Consider the following 24,817-nt stretch of genomic DNA (forward strand, 5'->3'; position numbering starts at 1 on the left):
TAAAACTTTTTGTACACTGGCTCATTTTTCTTTTTAGTGTTTCAAAATGTGTCATTCTAGCTTTGGTTAGTGAATCATTATGATGTTTCAATTCAAATTAACTTTTTTTAACAGCTGAGGAGTAGGAGGCAGGGAGGCAAAACCAAAGCAGAAGAAAAAGAACAGCCATTTGGATTTTAATTTTTGATGGACAAAATGTTTAGTTGTTCAGGACAGGAAAATACCTTGAAATACAGAAAGTGCTTTCAAGGATGAAACAACCTTCTCCATAGCTGTGTAGTGGGGAGATTTTTTCACAATGTTCAAAATTTTTTGCAAAATTTTTCAAAATATTAAAAAAAAATCTCAAAAGACTGGTATTATCATAGCTTATTATGGGTTCTGATGACCATTCAGAGATGCTTGTGAATGTGTGCAGACACTACATGCAGTGTTGCTTGCTCTTGCATATGGTTGGGTATAGGCAACGGTGACAAATGGGCATGCTTTCTAGGCTGCACAGTCTTATTTAAGTAACATTGATCAAAGGCTTTTTGTTTTAAATCTACTTTATGTATTTGCAATTTTGTCCCTTGATCCTAATTTTAGGGGTGGGGGGTGGGGTGTTGTTTGTTTTTGGTGTTTTTCTTCATAGCCTCAACTAGTGGTCCAAGAAGGAGTGTCTCAGGAAGGAAATCGTCAGGGAAGCAGTGACTTGAATTCGAACTTGGCGCCAGCCACACAAGGTTTGAAATTAGATAAGTATAATTACATGGGACTAAATTGTGCAGCCATGCTCCTGGCAAACCATGCATGTACCCCCAGAGCTCTAGCACTGGCTGCAGTCATTCTGGTAAATCCTACAGAGGAGAATTTGGAAGGCTTCCCAGATGCATTACAACAGGACATGTAGCACATTCCTTCCATCTAATGAAGCTGTGGCCACTTCAGCAGAAGTGAAGGCAGAAAAGAGGGGTGGGAAGGAAATCCCTATCTCTGTCTTTCCAAAAAGTCACATATCTGAGCTTCTGATGACTGTTACAGGTATGGCTCAGTGAAATTCTCTGGCTGTGGTATGTAGTCTGTAGAAAGTGAAAATAGTTGCTCATGAATGTCTTGCGTTACTTAGGTGGGTGGGGGGGGTGGGGGGTTGGGGAAAGTTGAAGATCCCTTGACATTTGGGACATCCTGATATTCTGGATTAACTCCAGCATGCCTCCATGATAGTCTTGCACTCTCCTTCCCAGTGTGTGCTCTAAGGCAGTGCTCTCTCCTGGTGGCACAGGAGCAGAGATGCTAGTGTATCAGCAGCACAGAGAATGATGACACTGGCAAGTTTCAGTATAGGGCTGCAAAGTTATCTAAGCCTCTCTGAGACGAGATGCCAGATAACTGTTATCACTGTCACAGGAACTTACAGATGCCCCAGCCTCGCTACAGCCCTGGGGAAGAGCAGATCCATGACCAGCCTGTACCATTGGGGGCCGTTTCTGAGGCAGATGCCAGGAAAACTTGTGTGCAGCTGAGTCCTACCTTCAGTGAGCATTGTAGGAAGCTATTCGTTAAACATTTTCTCTTGAGGGGGAAGGGGCCAGCAACCCAAGAGAGGCAGATGTTGCCTTGTTTTGCCATGTGGTCAGCACAGCTGCTCCCTCATCCCGCTGCCGTTAGCGCAGTTGAGCGTGGCGTGCGAAGCAAGCTAACTGATGCTGGGCAGCCGAACCCAGCCTGAGGTTCTTAGAAAGTCCCGGGAAATGCCGCATGATAAAACACCAGCGCAGTTAACCTCAGCTGCTCGATTCAGTTTCCTCTCGAGCGCCTGCTCCTGTATCACTTCCTGCCACCAAGCTGTGTGATGCCATCAGCAGAGCCACAGGCTCACAGATGATGAGCTCACCTCCTGCCCAGTCGTTGCCTTTTTGTAGTACTCTTCAGCATCGCCCAAAACCACAGCCGATGTGGGTACTTTCTTCTTCCTTTCAGTTTGAGTGGGACCGAGGGCAGTGACATGAGGAATATGTTTCCCTCCTGTTGCAATGAGGTAGAACCAGATGTGACAGGATAAAGCGGATGCTGCGGTCAGCACAAGACAGCAGTGCAGCGCATGGCGCTGCGTGCTCAGCACCAGACACGGAGAGGGGAGTTTTACTGTTGGGGAAGGCATGCGCTTCTGTAAGAAAAAAACCTGCTAGCAAATCAGTGGGATTAACCAGAAAATCAGTGAGGATAAGCGTGTACAGCATGAAACCTGGAAATCCTCTGGAAAATTTTGTAGCAGTTGTTATTCACTCGGGAGCTTGAGACGGAGCAGTAATCCTGTCTTAGAAACTTCTGACTAAAAAGGGAAAGGGGAAATTTACTATTCTGACTTGCTGGAAACTAAATCCTGTGGCTTGTCTGCAAGCAAGATGCAGCTGTAGCAGCTTTCAGACAGTTTCTGGATTAACCCATTCTGTGGGTCTGGGTTTAATTTAGATATTAAATGCCTGCAAGCTTTTCTGTTGTGTGTGCAGGAGGCTACTGCTCTGAGATTTGTTGTCAGTATTCTGCAATCACGTAATAATCTTCTGCTACAGGCACAGCCAGAGCTTTTGGTCATTGCGGGGTTCATTGGTTTGCTTTTTCTTTCAGGTGAGGATTTTTGAGGTGCTGGCTAGAGAGAGGTCATGGGAGGATACACATGCTTGCTTATCCTGCGGGTTGTATGCTGTAAAACTCTGGGAAAGAGATCTGCCCTGGGCTTCATGTCTGCAACATTAAGAAAGAATTGCTGAAATAAACAATGACTGACTCCCTGGTTTTCAGTCAGTCTGTTACAGGGGAAATCATGAAATAGGAAGAGCCGAACTAGAAATACGCAAGACTTGCAAACCTGCCAAGGGGCAGGGAGCTGCTTTAAAGCTAGCTGATATTTTCCCATGGCCTTTAGTTGGGGGATTCAGCTCCAATTTTCCCAAGGCACTGGTTATGGGTGGCTCTAGGTTATCCAGGAGCAGGCAGGGGTTTGATGATGGTTCAGACTTTATTGTGTTGCTACATGCAAGTGCTGCCAATCACAGCTCAGTTGTTAAAGTTTTTGGTTTCTGGGCCAAGAAGCAATTGTCTTCTCTTCCAGGAGTACCACTACCAAATAAATGATTGATGAAGCTGATTCGTAGCCTCCTAAGCCACAAAAGCAGCCTGGGTTTGTTTCAGTAACTTTGTTTGGTGAATGAAGTATAGGTGTGAGAGGGAGTTTGCTTTACGGCTAAACTTCCAAGCCGCAGTCCAAAGCCAGAAGCAGCCTCCAGACCTTGCTCCTTGCCTGTCTTTCCTTCCCCATGTTCTCAGTACATCGAGAGAGCAGCTGCCAACTCCTTTGTCTTTGTTCCCTCTGCTGCCCCAATATCTCAGCTTTCCTGAAACCATGGGGTTAACCACAGATCAGAGCAAGCGTGTGTAGCCATAAACATTCCCCACTCTGAGGCATTTTTTAGACCTTCTGTGCATCTGCTTTCCTGATGTTTACGATGTTGGGTAAGGCACTTCTGGTACTCTGTGTCTCATGAGGATCCAGAGTTGCACTTGGAAATACATAACTGCTCACCGCAGAGGTTGATCATGTGTGTTTGCACAGCAGAAGCCAGAGGATTTCACGCAGACTGTAACTTCTGGGCTTTCACTAGCCTCCTGCTGAGGCTGGCTGCCAGGGAAACCAGTGGGTCAGTCTTTAGCCTGGAGCTGGCAAAAGAGCAATGGGAATGTTGCTGTGAAGACCTTTGTTGTTTGGAAGCAGATTCTTGCCACCTTTTAACCTTGCACTGACTCTGTAACGGGGCATTTGGGCAGCTTGGCTCCTGGACCCAGAGCTCTAACCCTCTCTCTCCCGTGATCTTTCCCTTTAGGCATCACTGGAAAAGACGGTTCCAGGCCCGGCAAAACTACTGGTCTTAGGAGATCTCTTGAGTAACATCCTTGCTGCAGCTCAGTAGTATGTCACCTGTTCATGTCTTGCTGAATCCAGAGGACTGGAAAGCAAACGGGATTTTTAATGTCATATTTCAAATTCTTTCTTTGTGATAGTTTTGGCCAAGCTTTCTCTCTGTTGTCTGTTGGCTTACCCCAAACATCCAAGCAGGGACTTAAGGGAAGAAATGGCAAATGCCTTGTCAGAGAGATGCTTTCCACGGTTTGTAGTACATCTTTTGTGAGGATATTGATCTTTCTTAAGAATACTTGGGTAACAGGGTGCCTTGCCCTGCCACAGACAGCAGTAGTTGAACAGAAGGCTAATGTTGACTCAGGAGTGCAGATACAGTGAAGGAAATCTATTTACACAGCTAATTGCTGAACTTATATGTCATATCACTTCTGGTAGATTGATGGAGTCCCAAGAGTTAAGTTTTGGTCAGTTGCCCACAGGAACTGCATCTGAGAGACAGTCTTTGAGTCCTTGACTATATGGGAAAGAAAACTTCCATGGCATTTCCAGCTTACTTAATAATGCTGTTGCTCCAGTGGTCCGTAGCTTGGATGGTTTAGAGGAAAGTTCACACCCTGATGTCTTGGGGATCGGTTCAGAAACTTTTATCCTAGCATTATCAGCTTAGGGCCATCCCCTATAACCAGCTCCTGGCCTGGTGGCCCTCCCCTGAATTTGATAGCAACTCTGAGTGCACAATGTTTACAAGCTTAGTCACAGCCACTGGATTTCATCACTTCAAAGGACCGTCTGACAAAGGTTGCTTCCTTTCAGAGCCCCAGGATTCAATTTAAATTAGTTGGTACTTTTAGTTCACAGTGTGTGTATGTGAGGTCCTCTAGTGTTGCAGTTATGCAAACAAAAGCTTGCTGATACAGTCTAGTTTTGGGAGACAGCAGTAGCCAGTTGGTCAGAGATTGTCACTGCCTGCTCTGTCTCGCATTGTATTGCAGATTTGTGCTTTGTGTCACAGCTGACCTTGCTAAATTCTGAAGAATTGAGGGTATTTCCAATATCCAGTTGTAAACAGTGAAATTCTAGTGGTATTTTCCATCTCGTGGATGCTCTGCCTGCCTATTAAAGGGACAAAGTGGGTATTTCAATTATCTTTGACAAGATGTAAAATTGGCTAGCTTTACAGTGTTAAATATTTAAACAGAACATAATTGGCTTTAAATTTATGGCAGTGCATAGCAGAAACCCATGAAATGGTAGTATATATTGAGCTCATTTATTATCCTTTCATCAGAGGTTTGTTCCCTTAGCAGGTATTTGTTTAACATGAGAAAATGTATGCAGAATTAAGAGGAAAGGCTGATTGGAGAGAGATAATAGGAGAAAAAATATTTCTTCCTTCTAGGCCATTTTGTCCAGTCCACTCAGTTTAGCAGCGATCAGTCCTGATCCTGTTTATTCTATATCTTGTCTGGTTTGCCCCAACAGTATTTTCTTGTGTATGGAGTTTGGTGGTCTCAGTAGAAAACTGCATCACAGATAACCTTTGTGCCTCCCCTACCACATATCAGATACAACAAGGATTAAAAGGATTAGATAACAGGGACAGACATAAATCTTACGCTTTAGGATGAGGTGTGCTGCCAGGTATGGGAAGAGTTTGATCCCCTGCTCCTGCTCTGTGGATAAATCCAGGTGGGCACAAATCTATAACTGTTGATGGTTACATGAGAAGATCAAACTGGATTTCCTCTGAATTCAGGTTAGGGAGCTGCTCTTCTTCCATGGACATGCAAGTTCAGCTGCAGGTCATGTCTGCATTTAAAGTCCGCTCCAGTTGCAGACCAAGATATTTTTACCTGCTTCTTTTAGCCGATTTTCAGGCAAATTGGCAGGTTTAGTACTCTGCTTGCAAGGCTGTAAGGCCTATTTACTTAACCCCTATTACCTGAGAGTAATAGCTGTTACAACGTGAGACTGGAACTTCAGCTTCCTCTAAATGGATTAGGGATTGCATCTGTAAGACTCAGGCTTTTCTTATGACATCAGTCAAACCTTTCTCAGCTGGTGGCATGGACTAGGGATGGAAACCGTCTCAGCTAGATACTAAACCCATTTGCTTTAGGTCAGCAGTATTCCCCTAGGACATGCATACAAAATGCTTCTCTTAAAAAAAAAAAAAAAAGAAAAAAACAATCTGGTCTTTGCTACCTCTTAATACTCCATTGGGAAGCCACAGTAGAAAACATGTCTCCATACAAATGTAAGTGTTCAAGGAACAAGCAGAATTCCACACTATTAGGAGGTACTCTGAGTAGCTAAAATCCCAGTCCATAGCTTCAGCTTCCATGTTTACACAGAGACTTGGAATGAAAGCCAATGCCTATTAAAGGTGGGCAGGATTCTAGCCATCCTCAGAGAGCTAGGATCTCATGCTGGATTACATGGATTTTCTTTTTTTGAAATGATAACCAATTTTTAATTCCCATATAGTTAGTTACCTTTTCTACGTAGCCAAATCCTATGTCTAAGCAAATTCATTTCAAGTGTTTTTAAGTTCAAGACAGTTTTGGTCTGACTCAGTCAAAAATAGGAATTCATTACAGTTGGATTCAAAACACAGGAGCTGAAGAAGGTTTCTTATCTAGCAAAGTTTGGAAGATTCTCATAAACCGTTTTGGTGAAGGCATGAAGAGCGTTGGCAACTTGCAAATTAGCCTTGAAGTTTGTTTTTAATAAAGGTATAAAACATAGTACCTTAGGCTTCTGCTTTGCCTCTTCCATGTGCAACAACCTCAGCACACATGTATAGGACCAGACAAGGTCAGATTCTTTATCTGAATTGGAGTTTTGGGCCCTATAAAACATGATTTGGTCATTCAGGAGCTACAGACCTATGTGAAAACAAGGAATAATGAATGTGAGGAATCGCACACGGAGGAAAACAGATAGGCCCTTAAAACCCAATGTTGATACCTAATTCCATCCTCTTGTAGATCTTACAGTACCTCATAACTGGCTGGATTGGAACACAAGCCAGTTCTGCTTCATGTGTACGTCCAGAAGTCTCCACAGCAGTCAGTTTATGCCCCACATTGTTCTGAGTGCCATACAACTATTTAGCTTTTCATACAATTAGTTTTGTTCCTGTGCATAACCTCTTCAGTTAATCTGACACCTTTCTTAACTAGTCCCAAGTTTTGGGTCTGTGGGCCAGAAGGTGAGGCAGAAAACAAATCTCAAATACAGCAACAGTTTCACCAGGGAGCTACTAATGCTGCTGCCCACAATGTCCACCCCAGTGTGGGCAGGCTATTGAGGACAGAGCTGCAGGTGATCTGATGAACCCCTAGTTCGTCCAGGAATTAAGTTGATTAAAGCATAATATGGCAAACAGACAATCTGGCATTTGTCTTTATGCAATCTAGATGCCTAGGGTCTGTTAGGCTGGAAGATCCTGCCTTCCTGGCTTCTCCACCAAGCACCAGGGTTTCCTGGACAGGTCTGAGTTTCCATGCTGTGGAACACTAAACCTTGACACACACATACTCCCCTGCCCCGAGTTTGTCCTTCCAAGTTTCTCACACTTACTTCAGTCTTTGAAAAAGTAAGGGAATTCAGTACACCTGAATTAACAACAGGTATTGAGGATACACTCCAGCAGTTTTCTGTGGAAAACACGAATGGTAAGGAGGGAAAAAGACAACGACACTAGATTTCATGTAAATAGTTTAATTATATTTCAATGCTTAAAACACAGAAACACTTGAATTAAATTACATTATAATGCTTCTGCTAAACTGTACATATACTTCCAAGACCTGTGAGAGGAGGTGCTATTGAACTAAAAGAATACTCCAGTGCAAGCCCAGCAAATACCCGTAATATTCTTTTAGTATTTTATCTGTACTTCTTTAATATAAGGGCAGTCATCACAGGACAAAGCCTACTGTTACAGGAGGAATGGTTAAAGAGAATTCCTCTGTAACTGAGTTTGTTATACAAGATATAGCTCTGCATCAAAGTGGAACAAGGTGCATGTTTTTGCACCTGAGCTGGCAGCTGCACTGCTTGGCAGCTGCATGCACAGCACGTGGAGGTGGGTAATGAGCACAAAGTAGGTTGTTGGTCTGAGGAATCAGCTCAGCTTACACTTGCCTTTTATCTAGTTTAAAACAACAAATGAAGTTACAATCCTAAGCGTTCCAGGGGAAATGCTGTGATTTAGGACAGCCACACACGCCTGCTGCCGCTTGCATCCCTGTCTGGCTGCAGAGCGTGGGAGTGTGATAGGCAGTGGCGTGGCAGCTGCTGAAGGGAGAAATCTGATGTCTTTGTAGCTGGCTGCCCTCAGTGAGCATTTGGAGGAGATGCTTAAGTATGCATGTGGGGGGTGGGGTGGGTGATGTGTCTGCCTCTCAGCTGGTCACAGAGACATAACCTCTGGGAAGACCCACAGATAGCGTCCAAATCCTAAGGACCTTATTGTGTATTTGTACCCATGCACCTTCCTTCCAACTGTACCCCTGGAGTGCAAACACCAGCAGCAACCAACAGCCTGGGAGTAACTCCTGCCAGATCCCCTGGGTATGGAGGATGGGCTGTTTTCCACAGATGATGACACTCCTGGTCCTAATACACTCCCAGAACTCCCTGGTTTTTAAAAGAAAGAGGGATACTGTAAAATTAAAGCAACTTAGCCTTGCAAAAGTGCCAGGAGGGAAGCTGTGTCAGTGAAGAAGGGCTGGTAAGAAACTGTGTGATCAGTGACACATGCCCAGGAAAGAGTCTACATTTAATGAAGGGGGGTGGGTGGTGGGGAGGGAGGAAGATCACAGTGGAGAAAAAAGAAGAAAAATAAAAAGATTTGGGAGAACAAAAAACGCCAGGCCCAAACTTGCCACAAAGCCCATGATACCTGAATTGCTACTCAGTGCAATGGTCTCCTTGCATAAAGCCTACCTTTAGATATGTGTTCAAATTTTGGCTTGCCTTGATTCCGTTTTGACCGGTGCTGTGGATGGAATATGATCCAACTGACAAATGCATATACTGCAAAAAAATATCAGGTGATCAATGCACGGCTGGGCACTGATGCTTGCATGCAGGCTCTGCTGCTGGCCCCTGGCCACTGTGCTGGCCTGCAGCACTCGGGGCTGGTGGCCACTGAAAGGCTCTGCCGTGGGCAGCCCCCATGCCGCACAGCCAAGGTGGCCAGAGACCCCTTTGCTCTCTCTCCCTCCTGCAGCCCTGAAGAACGCACAGGCAGAGATGCTTCAGGGTTACAGGGCAACTCCTGGCTTACTTGTCTAGTTCTGCCCTCCCTGCATTAGCAGGTAACACGAGCAGAAGCTAACACAGAGCTGGGGGTTCCTTCAGCAGGAAGAAGAGGAAGCTCTGACTGCAGGTCCTGGCAGGAAAGGAAGTACGAACCAGCTGTTCAGTCACCTCTGTGGGCAGACATGGGGCTGTTGTAATGATCCTGAGCCAATACATGTTTTTCCTTATTTAAAAGAAAATATTTCAAGGGTTAATCTTTTTTTCTGGATAATATTCTGCACTGTAGAAACTTCCCTGAGCCAGAACAGGAGGAGGGATACATAGTGTCAGAAGCCCAGTTCTACTTGACTCCTCTCTGTGGCTCAAGCACTGTTATTCCTAGCGCAGCAGCAGGGAGTCACATCGCCAAACATTGACACCTCCTGTCTCTAGCTGTGTGAATTCCCTGCTGTGTATACAGCAGCCTTCATTTGGGATATTCAGCCACTTGCTCAGTTAAGATGTAATCAGCCAGATGTTCACCATTTCACTTTTTAAAGCTGGTGAACTCCCCATGCTTCAACGTCATCCCAGACACACATTTCTCAGCAGCCTACGTGCCACAAGGGGGATAAGCTCATGGTGTTTTTTCCCTGCCACGTCCCAGATTACCACTCAGCTAGGGGAGTCTGCTCTCCTTACTCAAAGGGGCTTTGCCACGAGTCACACCTCCAGGACCAGCCAAAGATGCGGTCACTGTGCAGAGAGGCTCATTCATCCCTTTTTTGGGGGACTGGTGGCACAAAGCCAGTGGGGAAGCTCTCTGAAACACGCACCTCTCCTTCCCTGACCCAGAGAGCATGCACATGTGCTCTGACAAGTTAATCTACAACAAAGCAGGCACTGTTCCTAAGCACGCAGCTCTGTAAATGATAGCAGTCAGCGCCAGCCCAGAAACTGGAGCTCAGGACCTTTTAGTGGTAACAGACGCGCCAAAAAATCACCACTGCCATCACAAAGGGTTTGCTTCCCAAAGTGGTGACAGTTCCCAGTGCTTGTGCCCTTTTGTAACACAAACCAATGGAGTGACCAGCTGGGCTCAGTGGATCGGCCGTGCTTGCGGGAAGTCACTGGTTTGTTGGCTTCATCCTCCCCAGTCTCAGCATGATCCCAGAGCAGGGGCAGGTATTGTTCATGCATTGATGGCATTGGCAACGTCTGTGAACACAAGACGGCTGGGTCTCTGGAGGGCTCCTTGACTTGTCAGCAGAATCTGCATTGAAGCAGTGAAAGATGAGACCCAGCAAGTCTGCCTTTGCTCAGGTGTGTGTGCTTGGCACAGACTGCACAGTACTGTAACTAGACTCTGCCCCTGATGGAAGGGGAGGCTGGCTGACCAATGTGGCATTAACAAGGCTGTGTCAGAAAAATACCAACAGGCCAGAGAGTACGTCAGCCCATCCATGCCGGTTTAAAATTCCAACATCGTTGGACTACTGGGTCTCACTATTTATATATACAAGGCAGCACGAAAAGACTTTTCATCAAGAAGGCCTGGAAACGTGCCACAGACTGAACTTTAGCTGTTGTTTATAGACTCTCCCACTCTTACTATGTTAAGCTTTTAAGCTTGTGTACTTTCCAAGCAGAGATATCTGTGCATTAGCAAGCTCTGGAGGGATCTGAGGTATCCTGCTGGCCAGTCCCTACATAGGATCTGCTTTTACTGTGCTAAGTTTAACTCTGGCCTTGTCATTTCCCCCTTTTACTACCTGAAGGGAGTCCTCTGTGTGCACTAACAGAAGGACCTGATGTTTTCCCAGTATGCGCTACTTTGAGGACAAGATCCTTTGCTTTTATACAACAGTATTCCTTGCTGTACCAAACCACTGTATGGAATATGTTGACTATCTTTCATATTTCAAGACACACATCTCCTTTGAGCTCTTTAGCAGCTTGGGAAGCATATCTCAAGGTAAATATTTTATAATTACAGTTGTATTTATTATTTCCTCTTTTCCTTTCTCCCACACCAAGCTTGCTACCGATAGCTGAAGGTGTGAAGTGTGTGGAAACTGAGAATTGCTCCTGGAACTGGAAAAGCAAGGGAAGACACAGGCAACACAGAGCAGCTGGAGAGGAATTCAGGAAAGGAGAGATGCTTACTCTAAGGGGAGGCTGCATCACTGGCTAAGAGACATACCTTTTCCAACCATCCCTGCTGGCTCTGTCTTTCAGAAAGGCTTTTTGTGTGGTTGTGGCGGTGACAAAGGAAACAGAAAACACTGTGAAGGTGGCTGCAAACGATGGTGAGAAGCCCTTCTTCCCTGTTTCTCCTACCTCTTGAAGATGGGGGAAGGAGATGTCCAGATGGGTCTTTGACAAAAGACTTATTAACCAAAAACAACTGGCCAAGCTATCAGGCTCTTTCCTAACTCACAAGTAGCAAGTCAGTGGTCTCTGAGGACCCTGTCATTTTGCAGCATACTGCATGCTTTTGAACACTTGGGAGGGGTCAAAGCAAAGCTGCCTTCCCCTCTCCCCAAATTCAAATGGAGAACTCTCCTCCCTTTTCTCTTTCTGAGCCACACTGCTCTGTGCCCAGCAGGGTTGGCCTGGAGGTGCTGGTGAGAAGACCAGATGTACCATGCCACAACAACGTGCAGGCTTTCTGCTTGCGTTCTTCAGGGCTCGCAGCACAGTAAGCTGTTACTACAGGCTTTCCCTCAGCAAGGCCTTGTTCCATACTTAAGTCCTTGGGCAAAGCAGGGATACCTTAAAACTGGGTGGAAATTACTTGCTTTTCAGGGCCAGGGCAAAGGAGCCTCAGTGCCTTGTAGGCACTGAAGCCCATCTCCCAGAAAACGGCATTCATCATCCTACTGCTCCCTTGTGGTGCCCTGGGCAGTAAACTGTAGTAAACTTGCCCTTAATTACTGAAGTTGTTCTTTTCTCTCTCCTAGTTGAGCAGAGCCAGTGCTTTGCCTCCTCAGGCTCTTTGTCCTACTTGCCTGACTCTTCAGTCCATCCTAAGCACTCCAGAATGCTCAACCCCTGTATCTCCAGGGCTGGCAGAGATGGGCAAAGTCCTCCTGAAGTCTGACATGGTTTACTTACTCTACAATCCTACAATGTTTTGACTCTGTAACAAAAACAGTGCAGGTGCCAGTGGTTGTAGTAACAGACTCACTGGTCCCTGATGCCTACCTTGTTCTGCGATGCCTGGGAAGATGCTGCATCTCGCCCGTGTTCCAGCAGCTCCTGCTCCAGTTCATCCTGTTCCTCAGTGGGATCAAAGTTGTACATGGGCATGAGCTGGTGCCGTAACTTCTCCAGTCTGCCCATGGGAGGGAAGAGAAAGGGTTGGCTGAGGAGGACAGGTGCTCAGGCTGCCTTCCCCACCTCACTGCTGAGGCTATCTGCAGCCTATTTCTCCTCCTGTGCAGGGATTCTGCTCATATTGCTCTTGCTGGATAAGGATTATGTCCTGTCCCACAGAGATGAGGATAAGAACCTACTACACATAGCTGGCAGTAGTGGAAGATACCCAGAGTGCAGTTACAGGGATTAATTGCCATCACTAATCTATGTTAGCAGGCATTATGAATAGAGGAATCAGACAGGGATTTAAGTTCCTGCAGACCTTAAAATACCAAGCTTTATGTGGTGGGACAAAAGAGATGGTGGAACATACTGGCTAGGCATTTTGTGACCTCCCCTTCCTTCTATACACAACAGCCTGTCCTGCGACGTCACACCATGTCTGCCAGCAAAAGTCCACTTCTAGCTCCAGTGGTCTAAGAGCAGTACTTTAACTCTGGGGTTGAAGTACATAAAAATAGAAAATAATAAATAGAAAACAGGAAAGAGAGTTTCTCATAGGAGGTTGATGCCTGTGGACAGACTGTTCTTACTCTTCTATCATTGCTCCAAGTGACAGAGCTATAAAGTACTACCCCAGTGGGTCTCCCTAACTACTGGGCAGCTCAGAGGTGGAGGACGGATGGGTGGGCATGCTCTTGTGAAAACACTAAGCCCTGCCTTAGGCTGTAGCTGAGTTTTGGGCGGTGGGGCAGGGAAACACACAAGCAGTTACTGGCAGTGTCACCACAAATATCTATTTTGGCAATTGTTAGGATGACACATTCCCTCCCTGCTTCTACACAGGTTTGCCAACACAACCATTATCTCCAGCAGCACTATGTTAATAGGCCAAGCATTAGCTGCTACTATGGCAGTACCCAGATCTGGGATTCAGGGTCTGGCTTGGAAATTTTACAGTGGGCAGCAGCACTTCTTCAAAGCCCATGGCCATGCCAGGCCTGCCACAAGGTCAGGCAGGGGGGAGGTACCACATCTAATGGATCTTCACCAGCCTCTGCTGTCAGAAACAGAAGAATCAAGATGTGTGTCTCCCTGCATGCTGCTCTCCTCTCTATTTTCAGCAAGCTTAACAAGGAAATTAACACTAAGGCTAGAAGGCTGCATCTCTGCACTATGCTACTGCCAGTTGCTGTGACTGCAGCTAAAGAGGCCTTCAGCCTTGCAAGGCCAGTGTCATTGGCCCAGGGTCTTGGAAAACGGGGATCTGGGAATGGCTGAAATGTGAGATCCACACCTCTCATGCAAAGGTTCCCAGCTTCTTTACACGCTCATTACACTCTCCTCTGTTTTAGCGTATCTCACAGATGAAGCATGAAGAGTTTGCAGGCTAACCTCCTGCTCAACCATGTTTTCCTTGCCAAAGCTGTGCGGGAGCCTCTGAAGCTCTGATGTTTGAAGGTGGCCCAGTATTAGGAGTGCAGTGTCCCTACCCCTGCCTCATTCACACACAGCTGAATCCCTGTAGGTTTGTTCTCAGACAGCCATCCCTCACACTCTCCCCATCTTCCTGTCTCCTTCCTAGTTCTCTCTGCATTTTGAAGTACTGAGCTTCCTTCAGCCAGCAATAGACGTTACTTACCTCTTCCTCTTCCTGATATACAGAACCTGAGGGAGAAAGAAAACCATCATTATAACAGTCACAGTAGGATGGGGAACAGCTGAGAAGAGAAATTTTGGGCACAGGGCACAGAGAAAGGAGGTGTAGCAAGTCTGGTGTCACTGCACACCAAAGCAGGGGGAAGGGAGAAGTGGCAACCAAAAATGAATTTTCATGTGCATCAGTGTAAGCTTGGTAGCACATCATGTCTGACACTTACGTGCTCGAGTGGCGTGTTATTAGGCGTGTTAGTAGTAGTAAGAGTATTAGGTGTATTATTACTAGGTGTAGTTCAGCACATTTCTGGTGGCTGCAGGACATGTGTGGCAATTTAAGAGTGGATGAAGAACCTTTCATCATCTGTAGATTTCCTACAGCATGGAAGTGCTGTTACCCCCTCCCCAGTATAAAGGGAAGAAGCAAAGAGGGCATGCTCAGTGACTTGCCTCATGTCAGCCAGTAAGAGTGGCTGTGCTGGGAAGGAAGTGAGGCTTTTGGCCTCCAGAGCCTTGTTCTGAGAACTACGAACGCTGGGTGTTGCTCTTGGGAACTTAGGACCGTTTCCAGGATAATGTTTCCAGGTTCTCTTAGGGGCTTTTGGAAAAACTCCTCCTCGGGTCTGCAATGCAATTTTGCAGTAGTCCCTTTCTGTAGGCTCCTCTGATGGTTGTATTAGTGAAGCCCTTCCTCATATGAGGAATGGGAGCTTGCTGCTACCTTCTGTTCTCTGTTGGCAGGTAAATGATCTGGTTACATATCAGAAGAAGAACTGCAGCACTTGCATTGCCTGTGTCAAGCCCAGAACTACAGTTTCTGAAAGCTGCTGCCTACAGCATTAACAGCAAGGCTAGTTATGCAGGAAAATCTCAAGTACTTTGCTGATATCCAGCAAGCAGAACCTTGGGAATGCAGTCCAGAATGAGTCCAGCTAAAATGGATTCAGGCCGCTTTAATTCAAAAATTCAAATGTCCACAGGGGAGATTAATGTGGTTTCAACAGTCTGCTTTAAAACTTGAATTTGGATGAACTTTCTTGCAGGGCCCCTGTGTTGACAAGGTTTAAATCAATGCAGCTGTTCCACTTAACAAGTCAGAACAGAATCTGCTTTGCATTCTTTTAACCAAACTTCCTACTGCTATTAAAAATAAATACTGATACCACATATGGCTTCCATCAGTCCTAGAGCCCCTTTGCCACCCTCCATCCTCAACAGAGAGAGAAATATTTAGCAGGCCTCTCTTACCATAGCTACAGCCAACCCAATCACGGTAATGATCCCAAAGGACAGCAGCATTGTGCTCATGCCGGGTCCGGTGCTAGCCACGTCTGGGATTTTGGTGCTGTTGAAACTGGTAGTCTCAGGGCTTATGGTAGCTGTTTCTGGTACAGTCACATCCAGAGTTGTGCCTGTGCCTGGCTTGGCTGTGGTGGTGCTGCTGTGATACACATCATGTATAGAGGGTGAGCTGTAACTCATCCTGCCAGCTCTTGGTAGCTCCTTTCACCAACCTGTTGTCCTCACCCATCAGCTACATAAGTAGAAAGCTGCCCTTCGTATCAAGGACCCTCATGTGAGACCTCCTGTAGCATCATCACTGATGATTTTTCTTCATAGGAACCACACTTGTTTCAGCCTAGGAAAGAATGAGAACAAATGAACAGTGCAGAGCTCTTAAGAGACAGGCACAACCTTTTCCAAAGTTTCCTGATTCACTGGTACAGCTTTTGAGAACAGCTCACAGATGCCCACTCAAAATAAGAAAAAGATTTTTCAGGGGTACTGAGAGCCCCCAGAGTCATGCCCGATCCATTTGAAATCAGTGATACACTCTCCCCTTGCTGCTTCAGCTCTGCCTCCTTGCAGGCACTTGGCAGACCGATGTGGGGACAGCCTCAGAACCCCTGCCTTTGTTCTGCTTCAGGCTGAGGCAGGCGGCCTCTATCTGCAGATACAGCATTTTCCTGCTTCTGTCTCGTTTTTCATTTTTGGAAAGTTACATGGATACCCTTATCAGTGGGAACACGTCCAATAAAACAACACTCAGCCATGAGGCATCCATATCTCAGAATGTTATTGAATCTGAAGTTGGACTTCCCTGTTGTGGTAGTCACTGGTCTATCCAGTCACTGCACTCTCCGTTGCCCCACATTCCTTCATCCCATGCACCCCGGAAAGGCACTTCCTTACACTGGTCCCCCATCTGCTACTACAGTCAGTGAGTATTTTTCAAGTCCCTCATGAAAGCACACACTCAAGCTTAGTCATGCACTGCTGATTATCAATATTAATTTTTAAATTAGTCCAATTTTGTATGAGTTGTGAAATTTGATACATCTATTCATGCTGAAAACATGAAAGGCTTAATTGCTTCATGCTTCTATTGCGCAAATCATCAGGAGTTGCAAAACACCATGGGATGATCCTATGGGAAGCATTTGCACAACTGTGTTTATAAAATCACTGCCTATAACGTTAGTTCAGCAACTCTTTCTGCGAAAATGCAGCTACCTCTGGACCAGAGCAATGACAACCCCAAGAACTACTGTAGCAGTCCTCTGATAATTCCTCAGCAGTTTAGCAGATATAACATGTCTGGACTAGAATGCAGCAGGGGGACAGGGGTTAATGAGCTCTGAATGGAAAAGATGTGTCTGCAAAGAGAAATGAGCCATTGTTCTGCTCCACTCTGTTCTGTTCTAGGCAAGGTTACTGTGCAGCTCCCATTACTGTGATGCCTTACCGCTGTCCATAACTGCATTAAGCAGCATGATTAACATCTGTCACTAACAACCGAGGCAGAGAAATCATACCAGACGAACAGTACCAGGCTGCTCTGTGGTCAGTCCGCAGCTGGAGTAGCCACCTCGACTCAGACAGCACTTGTCCTGCATCTCCCTGAGCAGGTACGTTTCTCAGCACACATGCAGGATCTGTCTCACAGCTCCCTGTGAGCAACTTTGTGAAGCACGAGTTGCTGGGGGATTTTGAAGTGCCTGGGAGACTGTGTGAGCTGTCAAACTCCCGTGAGTTTCTAGAGGAACGTGAAGATGGCAGTTCCGGTCAGGTCCCACCTAACACCATGCTGAGACACAAGTTCATTGCAGCCTTCACTGACCACCAAACTGTGCACGCCTAGTTTAAACCATGTGGCACCTGGATTTCCCCAGCCATTGCTGACCACACTGGAGCTCAAGTGTAGTGGACACTAGGGCACAAAGATGGCAAATTTGAAATCTGAGTGCCACAATAGCAGCAGCAGCAGCTACAGCCCAGCAGGGAAAAGGAAGGAACTGTTGAGCAGGTACTGGGCAGACCAAGCAGCTGCCCAGAGAGAATCACTGACTGTGCTGTTCAGGGAAACTCTCAATGATGATAATTCACATTTTTTTTAAAAGCCACCATCAAGGAAACAAAAAGTGGAAAAAGAGCCTAAGTGAAAGGAGTGAAGCAGGCCCAAGGGCTTTGCAAAGTACGGCTTGTGATCTCGAACAGCTCCTGAATTTTGGAAACAAAATGGGTTATGCCTTCACCTCAATATGGTGGTCAGCTTTGGAAAACCACTGGAACTTGGATGGTGAAGCTGATACCAAGCCTTTGGGAAAGAACCCTTTTGTATGGACCACACGCTGTGCTGCTATGCACTGGCTAGTTTAAAATTAGCCAGCTGAAAATCTGGTCTGGTGGGAACAGAGGCTCTTGTTCATGCTTTCAGGGTCCTGTCTATGCTGAAGGATTCCCAAGCCCAGAGACCTAGCTCTAAAAGCAGTCATGTATGAAAGGTTTCTGACATGGCTTAGACAACCTCCAGGTCCAGGTCCAGATGAGGGTATTGCTGTTCCCAAGCCCCTTCTGGTCTAGGTTGCAGAGGGGCAGATGGGGAGGCTGACTGCAATTATGGCTCAGGGCCCACAGCTTACAATGGTAGAGCCAGGGGCAGATGATGATGATGATCTTTCCCACCACTTTCCCAGTTGTCATCCTGGTGCTGGAAGTTTGATCTGCAGGCTGGGTACACTCCAAGTCTCTGATGGCTGCTCTAGGGCCAGGGACAGCTACTACCTATTGCTGGTGGGTTTCAGCATAGTCCATGCACAAATAGAACAGAAGAGGAACCAGATCCTCAACTGCTGCGAGCTGGCATTCTTCCATTGCCTGCACCAACAGAGCTTCTCACACAGCCAGGACCGCTCTGTGCTGGGCTCTGCTGGGTCTGGGAATAAGGAGAGCACATTTGATTCTCCCCTACGACAGCATTTCCAAACTGGTTTCTGATAGATGCTGTGGTGGCCAGCACCTCTGAGATGCAGAACATCATGTCGGGCAGTAGCCTGAGGCTGCTGGCTTTTTGAGTCTTGGGTTTAACGCTGCAGCTTCCTCTTGGGTATGACAGGAATAGAGGTTTGTGTCACGGGGATGAAGATGGGTCGCGGGGTCTCTGGATGAAGAAGGCAAATAACAACTAGTATTTTTTCTGCTTTACTTCACAAAGATGAAGTGTCTCCAGCCATTCCACAAGGCAGGCGGCACAGGGCTGCTGTCGCCTATGGGATCTGGCTTCCCGCTGCGAGCGGGAACCGGGGGCTTCTCCCCCCCGCTCCAGGGCCCAGCGGGCTGGGGCAGCCCCGGGCTGGGGGAGTCGCCCAGCCACCTGTGCCCGCCGTCCCGGAGCGCCTCGTCCGCCACCCTCCTGCTGCCGCCGCCGTGCCACGGCCCCGTCCCGCCCGGGCACCAGCGCGGGGCGCTCCCCGGGCGCGCCACCGCTCCTCCGGCTGCGCACCGGCCGCCCCGCGCCCGCGGCCTTCCCGGGCAGAGTGGGCCCGCAGCGGCGGGGCGCGCCGTCCCTGCGGGAGGCCGCACGTTCGCCGTCCCGGGGAGCCGCTTCCAGGCGGGTAACGGGTTGCGCGGCCCCTCCCGCTCCGACACGCTCCGCCGGCGGCGTGGGAGCGGTCCCGGGGCTGGCAGCCGACTCCCACCGCTCGCTCCGCTCCGCCCGCAGCGCTGCGCCGCGCCTCGCCCGGCCGGGCTGGGCGGGCCTCGCCGGGGCGGCAGGCACAGAGACGGGGCCGGGTACAGCGCGGCGCGCGGCCGCCGCCCGCCGCCCGCCCTTCCCCGTCACCGACAGGCCGCGGCAGCCCTCGCCTGCGCCCGCAGCCCGGCGGGACAGGACGGCCAGAGACCCCCGATGGCCCAGCCCGCCGCCGCCGCGCCCCTCCCCGGAGGCAGCCGCGTTTCAGCGCCGCGCCCCACCCGCCGGGGCGGCTAGTGCTCCCGGCTCTCCGGGGCCGGCACTTACTGAGCGCTCCCCGCTGAGGCGTCCAGGTCCCCCCGGAGCGCCGCTGGCGGTGGGGCCGGCGGGGGGCCGCGCTGCCCGCGGGGGGCAGGCCGGGCCGCGCCGGGCCGCTCAGCTCCGCCACACCGCCGCTCGGCCGCCCGCCCCGCCCCGCCGCGCCCCAGGCGATTCGCCGGCCCCCGCAGGGCTCGGCTCGCAGTTGGCCACTGCGCCTGTCACTCATGCGCTCAGTGAGTGGTGGGAGCGTCTCGGCCGTGCTCCCCACAGCCCTTCCTCGAGTCCCCACCGCAGGCTGCGGGGCGGGAGGCCGCTTCCCCCGGCCCCGGCCGTGTCTCTAGCTCGGCCGGTGGCGGTAGCCATGAGGTGAGACGTCGCTGTGCGGGCGCGCTCGCCTCTGAGGGGCCCCCGGACCCGCCACCCCCCCCAGGTGAAGGGGCCCCGTGGCGTGGTGCAGGCCAGGTGGGCCGCCCGCCGCGGCCGGGTATTGCGTCTGCAGGGAAGGCTGGGGGGTGGCTTGAAGGAAGGCCGGGCTGCGGTGCCGGCGGTGGGCTGTGGGGCTCGTTACCGCCGCAGAGACGCCCAGTCAGTGGAACTGAGGCGTGGGCGGGCAGCCGCCCGGCTGGCGAGTGGGGGGCTTGTGCCCGCTGCCCCCCTGGTGCGGCCGGCGAGGCTGTGCCCGCTGTCCCGGTGCTGCCGCCCGCCGCCCTAGTGGCGGATGGTGTCGGCTTGTGCAGCGCAGCGCCAGCTCCTGCCCGAGCCTGCGGGCGGGACGAGGAGCGTGGGGCAGGTGCCGGGAGCCGGGCAGGCCGTGCCTTTCGGCGGCTCCAGTGCACGTGTTGGACTAAGTGAATGGGGAACTGTGGGTCAAATAGACCAAACCACAGACCTGCAGGGGGAAAAGAATATGTGTTCCCTACCTGCGTGCACACAGGTATTTGCACTGAGAAGTAGCACACAGTCACTGTTCTTGGCAGGGACCTTGCATCCGCAGCTGGGCTTTATTAATTGTGACAGTAGTGGCAGCATTGTTCCAGTCATGGCCAATTAAAGTCTTATCTGACTCCCTAACAACAGTAACGGTTAATGTTTTATTCCTTTAGTGTTCCTCTTGTGGCAGTATCATCAAAACAGGGCCTTGGAGTGGGGAGCTGCTCTGGTAAAGACTACAGTTGTCAGACTGCTTATGTGTAACATAAAAGGAAGGCCTTATAGGGGCTGCTTATCTATCTGCTGGGGGTAACAAAGTTGATACGAAGGGGATCCTTAGGCTATTCGAGCACCTGCCCCTTTGCCAGGAGGTAGCAGGTAAGCCAATCTGGAGATCTTTGCTGCAGGGTATTCCCTTTGTTGCTTCCCAGGGCTCTGGTTTGATTTTGCAAAGGAGGACAGTAGAGGCCTGACTCTTTCCAGTTTCACTGCAGAAAGAGCAGGGCAGGCCCCATGCAGCTGCTTGTGCGGGTGTCCCATGCAACAGGGTCCAGGGCTGCTGCAGTGGTTCAGTGCCAGCATCTGCCAAGGTGGGAGCTGACCCAGCCTCCCCAGATCTCCCTGCAGCAGCATTCCTCCAGGGCAGCATCCACCCTGGGTGCTGCCTGCAGCTTGGGGGAGGTATTTATTTGTTTGTGTGGTTGTTTTCTGGAGGAATTGGAGGAGGGGAGGTTGTGGCCTCTCTGAGATAGTGATGAAAACCAGCCATCCATAGAGGACTGGGAATGGGTGCTCAGGGAAACCCACAATGGCTCCCAGGGACTGTGAGTCAGGAGGGAGGGGCACCCTTCTTTCTATTGGATCACAGCAGGAAAGTGGGGTTGGTGTTCTGTTTGTCTCTCACAGTTCCAAGTGTGATACACAGCAGCTGTTTTGTAAAGTTTCATCTACTTTGTCTCCTGCAGGCATCTAGTCTTACTTCCTTCTCTGTCTGGCTCTGCTTGTTCTCTCCTTTAAGAGACTGACCTCCCTTTGGCAGGGTTTGCCTTTTCTGGTCTTTGTATCTTTCAGGTGTTTCTCTTCCCTTTAGTTGTGCCCTGTGAGCTTTTCGCCTTCCTCTGCTCTTAACAGTTCAGCACTGGCTCTGTGGCCCCTTGTCTGCTCTCCAGGGATGGTGACAGTGGGGAAGATCCTTGACCTATGAAGTCAAGGGCTTCTGTGAGCCCACCCACTAACCTAGGACTTGTGGTTTATGACCAGAGAGGGGAGTAAAGGAAAGAATCCAGGAGAGACTGAAAGCCTTCCTTCAGGGAACCAGGGTGACCCACTCATGGGATAGAGCACCAAGTGCTGGAGCTGAAGGCTGGCCTGTTTGTGGCTTTCTGGGACCAGGAACAGGTGGGAGTGTTGTGCCTGTGTGTAGGCGCATTCGCTTCTGCCCTGCCATGGGCCCAGACTGGCCTCCTGGTAGCTCTGGCCTGTGGAGATGGGCAGCTCTGCAGAGAAATGTATTGCAGTGGCAGAGCTGGTTAGCTGTCACCCAAGTCTTTTCTTGGGGTAATCCTTTGTTACTCTTAGGGTGCAAGTAATTGGTTTTGTACCTGTGGACTGGGATTAGGGCAAGCAGTCTGCGTTCTGTCAGGGGAACCTGCGATTTGCCAGGCCGAGGGATTCAGGCTGTACTCTTGTCTCTTTTTCTAGACCAGAAGAGCTGCAAACTAGTGCCGTTTTCTTGCTGCCCTGAGGAGGATCTACTGACTGTGGTCAGCTGGTGCTTCACAACATTGGCCTGTGAGTCTCAGCACTGACTAAATTAGCTGATGGCAACAAGGAACACATGTTGAAGCCAGGAACTGATTTTGCCACAATGCGATGCCTCAGCCACCCACTGCTCAGGAGGTTGCTGGGTCTTGCACCTCAGTGCGTGCCAGGGAGATTGAGTCAAAGTCAAGGTCCTATCCTCAGTCCAAAGCAGTCATCTCTGAGGCAGAACTGCAGCACAAGACCTGGGTTTGTGACTGCCACTGATGTGGTGAACTACTGGCAGAAGGTGTTCGAGACAAATGGGATCCCTGAAGCACGTGAATCCAGTGAATATATTGTGTCATTTGCCCTGGGAGCAAAAACAGTTAAGTAATAGGAAAAGAACAAGGTCTGCGTGTGCTTCTCACTTTGTCACTTTGCTTGAATCCCTTACCTTTCTTTTTATCTCACAGGAAGTAGAGCAACTTTCCCTTCCTTAGATGGCAGTGAGGCATGGTTTATTAATGCCAGCAGAACACCCTGGGGTCTCTTAAATGCCCTCTTCTGCAGAGACTGAAATATGACCCATGACATATATGCCCACACTGTACCCTGACTTGCTTGGTGGAATGATTCTTAATCTTACTACTTATTCTGAGCCCTGAAAAGTAGCAGAACAGTTGTCTAGGTCTGTTTTTAAACATGCCAATAGGTTCTCCTAATCATTTGTGGTTTCCAACAGTGCCAGGCATACCTGTTTGTCAGCATACGGGGTCTCCCTGGAGGATGCCCTTGGGAGGGTGCAGAGGACACTCAAGTGGCACAAGTAGGCAGGTTTTAAAGTGACCTTGTCTTTCAGTTTCAGAGCTTGAATTCCAAAAGCCTGCATACTCCACTTACAGCAGTGCAGCAGGAGCAAATCCAGCAGCTGAGCAACAAGCGACTAGAAAGGTAGGAGCATTCTCTTACAGTCATTCCTTTGGAGGGTTTTCCTTCAGTCTTAACGCAGCCAGAAGACCAGTGGAAGAGGGAAGGCAGAAGAGAATTAGCAGCTGATGTGTTCAAGTAACAGTATTGTGTTTGTCTCTCATGGTGGCTCAAGGGATGGGCACTTGCTGTTGCTGTCAGGTTGCAAACCACCTGTCTGTCTGGGAGCAGAGAGGAGTAGGAAACTGGCAGTATTGGCTCTGAGTTGAGTACATTTTCATTAAGATCTTCTGTGCTAACAAAATTTAGCCTTGGTCCCTTCTGTCTGATTCAGCGCCCTCTTCAGCTGCCAGTCGTATACTGGTCTGTGGTGGTGTTGTGCTTTTCTTTCTAGGCTTTGTCTGCAGAGGGGTTTCCCTGGTGTTTAGAGGTATCCATGGCTGATGAAGCTTTGGTCTCCATTTGGCCTCCATTTGCTTACTCTGTGTGAGGGGTTCTCTTAGCGCAAAACTTGGATGGGTTTGGTGTGAAGGAGCTACCTGTAATCAAGGTGGACCTAGGGAGTAGTGTGTGGGGAGAGGAAATATTCAGGAACTTGGATCATTGAGAAGGATGAGAGATGCTTCAGAATACATTTGGAGGTGGCATCCTTCTGCTTGTTTACAAGAGTGTGGTTATGATGTGGATCCTTGTTTTGCTGTGTGGGTTAATCTTGCCACGACTTACACAGAATAGGATGTGAAGGTTTCTCAGGGAGGCAGAGTGTTAGCAGTGGTTACTGTTTGCAGGATTTGAGTGTCTTCACTGAAATTTTCCTGCTGCTCTGGATTCTTGTGTTAGGAGCAGAAATGCAAAATTCCCAGGGCTGTCTGACTTGCAAATTGCTCTGACTTAAGTGCTGTTAAGATTGCAACAGATACGTCACTTCTTCATGTAGAAACAGCAGATTGAGGCCACAATTTCAGCCGCTGTGAGGCACCATAACTTCACAGAGTCATGGAATCATGAATGCTGACTGGGAGCTTTGGAAGTCTAGTCCACCACCCCTGCTCATAGCAGGATCAGCTAGAGCAAGTTGTTGAGGGTCATGCCCAATTTGGTTCTTAATATATCCAAAGACAGATACTATACAACCTCTCTGGACAGCCTGTTCCAGTGGCTGGCTACCCTCACGGTGTTTGGAATGGAGAAAAAAATAACAGGTGGGGGGAGGTGCTGGTGATTATTAGGTTTGAATGGACTTTTCTATATTTCAGTCTGTGCCCTTTGCCTGTCTTTTCACTAGACATCACTGAAGAAAGTCAGGCTCTGCCGTCTTTACTCCATCTCACCAGATACATGTTGTTATTGTTGAGATTTCCTTCCCCTGTCCCTCGCCCCTCACCCCTGCCTGAGCCTTCCCTTCTCAAGGCTAAACTGTCCCAGTCTCTCTCCTTGTATGTCAGGTGTTCCAATCCCTTAATCATCTTAATGACCATTTACTGGACTTACTCCAGTATGTCCATGTCTTTCCTATACTTGGAGCCCAGCACCCCAGATATTTCCTACCAGCACTGAATAGAGGGGAAGGATCCCCTCCCTCGACCGTCTGGCAACGCTCTGCCTAATGCAGCCCAAGAAGCCACTGACTGCCTTTGTTGCAAGGGCACATTGCTGGCTCATGGTCAGCATGTCCACCCGATCCCCAGGGCCTTCTCTGCAGGGCCACTGTCCAGCTGTTTGGCCCCCAGCCCATACTGGTGCATGGGGTTATTCCTCCTCAGTTTTTAAGACTTCGCATTACTGTGCTGAAT

The 24,817-nt window shown here is 49.0% G+C and overlaps 3 protein-coding genes across 21 annotated transcripts in view; 2 read left to right on the forward strand and 1 right to left on the reverse strand.

Annotated features, from left to right (window-relative positions):
• LOC114014896 (high mobility group protein HMGI-C-like) overlaps positions 1-6,651 on the forward strand; it is a 20,231-nt gene extending 13,580 nt beyond the window's left edge. For 2 of the 6 annotated variants that reach the window (XM_055708167.1, XM_055708168.1), the window contains exon 5: positions 635-3,857. In XM_055708167.1, coding sequence (XP_055564142.1) covers positions 635-892 — 258 coding nt within the window. In that variant the 3' untranslated portion in view covers positions 893-3,857. The other 4 variants (XM_027800190.2, XR_003558591.2, XM_055708169.1 and 1 more) reach the window with 4 other exon arrangements.
• The window catches only part of C4H3orf18 (chromosome 4 C3orf18 homolog), a 27,848-nt gene extending 8,266 nt beyond the window's left edge, over positions 1-19,582 (reverse strand). The window contains exons 1-6 of one of the 11 annotated variants that reach the window (XR_008731913.1): positions 19,431-19,580; positions 15,380-15,770; positions 14,118-14,143; positions 12,362-12,491; positions 6,653-6,752; positions 3,890-5,014 (exon numbers count right to left, since the gene is read on the reverse strand). Coding sequence is in view for 10 of the 11 variants with exons in the window: in XM_055708159.1 (XP_055564134.1) it covers positions 8,822-8,947; positions 12,362-12,491; positions 14,118-14,143; positions 15,380-15,613 (516 nt within the window). In the remaining variant the exon portion in view is untranslated. Of the gene's footprint in view, positions 1-3,889; positions 5,015-6,652; positions 6,753-7,607; positions 11,398-12,361; positions 12,492-14,117; positions 14,144-15,379; positions 15,771-16,947; positions 18,573-19,430 lie in introns of those variants that run through there. The other 10 variants (XM_055708160.1, XM_055708166.1, XM_055708159.1 and 7 more) reach the window with 10 other exon arrangements.
• A 62-nt stretch (positions 19,583-19,644) lies between these two features.
• The window catches only part of HEMK1 (HemK methyltransferase family member 1), a 34,547-nt gene continuing 29,374 nt past the window's right edge, over positions 19,645-24,817 (forward strand). Inside the window, exons 1-3 of one of the 4 annotated variants that reach the window (XM_005435553.3) lie at positions 19,645-19,790; positions 22,056-22,482; positions 22,957-23,048. In XM_005435553.3, the coding sequence (XP_005435610.2) occupies positions 22,192-22,482; positions 22,957-23,048 (383 nt within the window). In that variant the 5' untranslated portion in view covers positions 19,645-19,790; positions 22,056-22,191. Of the gene's footprint in view, positions 19,887-22,055; positions 22,483-22,956; positions 23,049-24,817 lie in introns of all 4 variants that reach the window. The other 3 variants (XM_055708154.1, XM_055708153.1, XM_055708155.1) reach the window with 3 other exon arrangements.

The sequence above is a fragment of the Falco cherrug genome, chromosome 4 (assembly GCF_023634085.1).
Source record: "Falco cherrug isolate bFalChe1 chromosome 4, bFalChe1.pri, whole genome shotgun sequence".
Taxonomy (NCBI): domain Eukaryota; kingdom Metazoa; phylum Chordata; class Aves; order Falconiformes; family Falconidae; genus Falco; species Falco cherrug.